Source organism: Aureococcus anophagefferens, assembly GCF_000186865.1.
Source record: "Aureococcus anophagefferens unplaced genomic scaffold AURANscaffold_12, whole genome shotgun sequence".
Classification (NCBI taxonomy): Eukaryota; class Pelagophyceae; order Pelagomonadales; family Pelagomonadaceae; genus Aureococcus; species Aureococcus anophagefferens.
In genome coordinates, this window is record NW_008705572.1 from 678,753 (window position 1) to 683,945 (window position 5,193).

The 5,193-nt window shown below is 74.0% G+C and overlaps 2 protein-coding genes across 2 annotated transcripts in view; one reads left to right on the top strand and one right to left on the bottom strand.

Annotated features, from left to right (window-relative positions):
- Positions 1–1,858, bottom strand: part of AURANDRAFT_64923 (hypothetical protein) — a gene marked incomplete at both ends in the record, with an annotated part of 3,147 nt that extends 1,289 nt beyond the window's left edge. Inside the window, one exon of the mRNA XM_009039798.1 lies at positions 332–1,858. Within this exon, the coding sequence (XP_009038046.1) occupies positions 332–1,858 (1,527 nt within the window). The remainder of the gene's footprint in view (positions 1–331) is intronic.
- Positions 1,859–2,628: 770 nt separating this feature from the next.
- On the top strand, positions 2,629–4,849 carry AURANDRAFT_64924 (hypothetical protein; the record flags this gene model as incomplete). Its single annotated transcript, XM_009039637.1, has 2 exons — positions 2,629–3,825; positions 4,577–4,849. 2 exons carry the CDS (start codon positions 2,629–2,631, stop codon positions 4,847–4,849), a joined length of 1,470 nt encoding a protein of 489 aa, XP_009037885.1.
- Positions 4,850–5,193: the final 344 nt, after the last annotated feature.

Consider the following 5,193-nt stretch of genomic DNA (forward strand, 5'->3'; position numbering starts at 1 on the left):
GCAGCCCCGCGACGACGACCGGCCGCAGGGCGCCTCGCCGTCCTCCGCCGCCGCGAGCGCCAGCGCGGCGGCGACGACGCACCAGAGCTCATGCCCGAAGCGCATGAGCAATTATTTCCATAAGCTCACCATGCTCGATGCGGGCAGCGGCACCTTCGTTGTTTCCCCAACGTTGCAGTGGCCACAGCACGAGCGAACCGATGTGCGTTAGGGGCGAGGCGACGGCGGAAGCGACGCGGCCCTTTGCTCAGGGCTCGCGCTCGTCGCGCCACTGCCGCGCGAGCTGCGGGTCCGCGTCGGGCCGCGCGGCGAGGTCGTCGCCGGCCTGGACGAGCTCGAAGAGGTTCGGGGAGGCGAGGAGGCCGTCGACGAGGTGCACGAGGGTCTTGAGGGGCACGCGCGACGCGAAGGTGTCGCCGCGGAGCGCCGCGTGGAGCGCCGCGTCGACGTCCGGGAAGACGAGGTCCGCCGCGGGCCGCGGCGTCTCGAGCGTCGCGCGGAGCAACGGCGACGCCGCCGCCGTCGCGGGCATGACCTTGACGAAGTCCGCCAGGAGGCGCACGCCCTTGGGCAGGCCCATGAGCGCGGAGAAGACCGCGCCCGACTCCTTCGTGTGCGCGACGGGCGCCGCGCCCGCGCACGGCGGCGGCGGGCCCTTGCCGAGGAGGTGGTCCACGTAGGTCGGCGACACGTCCAACGGGTGGGGGTCGCATTTGGCGATGGCCCGCGCGACGCGGCCCAGGAGCCGCGCGCACTCCTCGCGGAGCGCGGCGAACCGCGCGTCGCCCGCGTCCGTCGCGTGGCCCAACGACCGGCACTCGCCCAAATCCAGCAACGCGACCTTGCCGCCGTCGACGGCGTCGCGCGCGACCCACATGGCCGACGTGAAGGGCCGCGACCCGCTCTCGCCCACGAGGCCCGCGGGCACGGACATCAAAGCGCGCGCCGTCTTCACGTCCTGGCGGACGACGTGGCCCAGGACGCGGTTGCCCTCCTCCCACTTCTGCGTGACGTTCTTGAGGTCGTTGGACATGTGCGCCGCGCGCGCCTTCGTGTGCTCCTTCGTCTCGACCCAGACGGGCGCGACGAGCGACCCGCCGTCGTCGCCGCCCGCGAGCCGCCGCTGCGCGTACTTGTGGTTGTAGTAGTCGTCGGTGTAGGAGTCCGCCGTCTCCAGGGGGCGCATGTGGCTCCGCACGACGTAGGCGACGTCGCGGCTGCTCATGCACGACGACCCGGGCATGCGAGGCAGCTGCGCGTGCGACGTGATCGGCCGCGGCGCGGGGGTCGCGGGCCGCGCGCGCGGCTTCGGGTCGAGGCTCGCGGCCTCGAGGGCCGCCGACGCCTCGGCGAGGGCCTGCGACGCCTCGGCCTCGAGGGCCAGGGACGCCGCGACGGGGTTCGGCGGCGGCGGCGGCGGCGGCGCGGGCTGCGACGGCGGCGGCGCGCGCGCGACGAGGTCGCTGAGCAGCATGCCCGCGGGCGGCGGCGGCGGCGGCGGCGGCGGCGCGGTCGTCTTCGGCGGCGCGCGCCGGGCCATGCCCGGCGGCGGCGGCGCGCCGAAGCCGGGCGCGGGCGGCACGGCCGACGGCGCCGCGAACTGCGCCGCGAGCGACGACCCGCCCGCGCGCTGGTTGGCGAAGGGCATGAAGCTCGGCGGCGCCGGGGCCGACCGCGGACCGAGCGCCGACGCCGACATGGCCGCGAGGGCGTCCGCCGAGATCTGGAGCGGCGGCGACGACGCGCCGCCGCCGCCGCCGAGGCCGGGCGGCGGCGCGCCCATGCCCGGCGGCGGCGCGCCCATGCCCGGCGGCGGCGCGGCAGAAGGCCGCAGGCCGGGCGGGAGCTGGAAGGCCATCGTTTGCGTCGGTGTTGGTGGTGCTGCCGGCGCTCTCGGTGCTGGAGCTGCTCGAGGCCGCGAGCTGCTCGGCGCAGCGCGCCGGTCCGGCGATCGATCCGAGCGCGCGCGTCGACGGCGTCCGCGCTCGCAGCAGCCGATCTGGTACTCGACTCCGCGGATATAGGGCAGCTTCTCCTCGCGGTTCGCGCGGGCGTCGATAGCCTTCTTGCGGGTTGTGGACGACGTCGATGCCCTTGTCGTTAGGCGAGGTCGCCGAGGCGCGCGGCGCACGCGATGCAGAGGAGCCCGAAGGGCCCGTCGGCGAACTCGAACGGGTAGCAGAGGCCGCCGTGGGCGTAGCACATGAGGGCCGGGCCCCCGGGGACGCCGATGGGGTCCGCGGCCGTGCCCGCGGCAAACGTGCCCGGCTCCTCGCGCTGCGGCGCCGCCTCCTCGTCGCCGCCATGCCCCGCGCCGACGAGGCGTTCATGATCTTCAAAGTGGTCTTCGACGGGCGGCTCAAGGCCGCGCTCACCGTCGACGACGACGGCGCGTCCGTCAAGGCCGCGCTCCGCGGCTGCTACGCCCACAGACGCGTTCATTGAAGGCTCGTTCGCGCGTCTGCCGGAACCGGGTCTGCTCGTGCCCGGCGCAGAGCGCGGACCGCTCCGTCGCGAGCGGCGTATTGGAGCGAGCGTGGGTCCATCCCGGTCGACGCCCAGCGCGCGGCAACATTGCTGCACCGTTCCCTAAACTCGGCTAAAATCGGCGACAGCAGCCGAAGCAGCATGGCCGTCGAGCAGCCGAGCCCGGTGAAGGAGGATGCACCCGTCGAGGAGCCGTTCGTGACGCAGCACGACCGCCAGCAGGTGCAGCGGTCGACGCAGCAGACGCGCGACGACTGCCTGCGGCAGCTCGAGTTCTACCTCTGCGACATCAACCTGCCCTACGACGCCTTCCTCAAGGGCGAGATGGGCGCGGACGGGTCCCTCGCCTGCGAGACGGTGGCGAACAGCGGGCGCATCAAGCAGTACGCGCCGCTGCTGACGCCGAAGCAGCGCGCGTTCCTGCTCTGGGACGTCGCCGAGGCGAGCGACTCCGTCGCGCGCGTCGGCGACCGCCGCGTCAGGCGCGCGTACCCGCTGCCCGCCGACGACGAGAAAAAGCCCGTCTGCGTCTACGCGCGCCTGGCGCCGACGGAGACCGCGCGCGAGTACCTCGGCGACGACGACGCGTTCGAAAGGGCGCTCGCGGCGCGCGCCGACGCCGAGAGCTTCGGGCCCGTCGTCTCGGCGCGGCGCCGCCGGGACCTGCGGAAGACGCGCGACCTCACGGGGGAGGTCGTCGTCGAGCTCGAGGACGAAGCCAAGGCCACGGCGCTCCTCGCCGTGCTGACGGAGGCGACGAGGCTCGACGGCCGCAAGCTCGTCACGGACCGGCCGGACGTCGCCGTCGCGGCCGCGTCGACGGCGGCCGACTTCTACGACCAGTTCGGCGCGGACTGCGAGGCCTTCGCCGCCGAGGGCAAGCGCCGCGCGGCGGAGCGCACCAACGGCGGCTCGGGCCAGAAGCGGCCCCGCGAATCCGTCGAGCGCGCGTCGGGCCTCGTCCTCGCGTTCGACGGCGCCAAGGAGGACTGCGACCGCGAGGCCCTCGAGGCCGCCTGCGCGGCCCACGGCAAGGTGGCCTTCGTCGGCTTCCAGCGCGGCGCAGAGTCGGGGACCGTGCGCTTCGACGACGCGGCCCACGCGGCCGCCGCGCGCGACGCGCTCTCGGCCGCGGGCGCGGACGCGCCCGCGGGGACCTGGCGCCTGCTCGAGGGCGCGGAGGAGGCCGACTACTGGCGCGACGTCGACGACTACCTCGAGCGCAAGCGCGCGCGCGCCGGCGGCAAGGGCGGCAAGGGCGGCAAGGGCGGCAAGGGCTTCGGCCGCGGCAAGGGCGGCGGCAAGGGCCGCGGCGGCGGCTTCGGCAAGGGCCGCGGCGTGGGCAACTTCGGCAAGGGCGGCGGCCGCGGCCCGCGCCGCTCCGGCCGGGGCTTCTAATATGCTTCTACGGACCTTGATGGCAGGCAGAAGATGCCTTAGGGGGCGCCCTACTCGGGCGGCGCGTCGGCCGCGAGCGCGGCGACGTCCGCGGTCCTGAGGCTCTCTCGTCGCGAGCGCCTCCGCTCGGCCGTGCGCACGCCGTCGGGGCATTGCTCGAGGAAGGCCGCGGCGACCGCCGCCGCCTTGGGGCCGCCGGACGACGCGACCGCGCGGAGCGTCTCGAGGCCGCCCGCCTCGACGACGGACTTGGTGACGGACTTGTCGCCCTTGGAGAAGATCTGGACGAGGTCGCCGACCGCCAATTCCGCGGCGTCGTCGTCGTTGCCGCGCGCCATGCCGGAGAGCGCCTCGACGCCCCCGGCCTTGACGATCTGGGCCAACATCTTGGGGCCCGTCTTGTCGCTCTCGATCTGCTCGTGCAGCGCCGCCGCGGCCTCGGCGCGCTCGTCGCTGTTCTCCGAGCTCACCCCGGTGATCGACGCGGAGATGGACCGCCGATTCCGCCGCAGGGACCCGCCGCTGCCGCGCTTGACCATGGCGAACGCCGAACAGAGCCGGAGATGCCGCAGCCCGTCTTCTGATTGCATTCTCAACGGCTATCCTATTTGCGAGAAATCTAACTTGACGATTCAAAGGGGCTGCCCCGAGCATGAGCGCCTCGATGGGCGACCTCGTGGACGACGCCCAGCGGCAAATGGAGACGCTCGAGCGCGCGCGCCAGGGCTCCGACGCCGCCGCCGTCGACGACGTCGCGTGCGCCTGGCTCCGGAGAAACGGCAAGGGCGGCTACGTGAAGGCGTTCCTGGTCATGCGCCGCAAGACGGACACGCTCTCCTGGTGCGATCTGGAGGACCTCATCGCCATCTTCGAGCCCCTCCCGCTGCAGCCGGAGGGGCAGGGCAACGACGACGACGCGCTCGCCCAGATGCTCTCCGGATTAGGCCTCGACGCGACCCGATGACGCGCGAAAGAAACGCGCTTAGTCGTCGGTGATCCGGTACGCGGAGTGGCGGAGCTGGGGGTCGCCGAGGCTGCAGTTCGCCCAGACGCCGTAGCGGGGCGTGCCGCGCGCGGCGCGGTCGCCCAGGGTGGCCATGAACGCGTCGTCGTCGACGGTCGTCGCGAGGACGCCCGGCGGTCCGTCCGGCGCGACCTTCCAGAGGCCCATGAACGCGTCGAAGCCGTCGTCGCGGTAGAGTGCCAGGGGATCCGCGGCGCAGTAGGGCTCGGCGAACAGGTTCGCGCAGTGGCCGAAGGCGAGGGGGAAGTCCGCGCCGTCGTCCTCGTCGTACGGGTTCGCGCCGC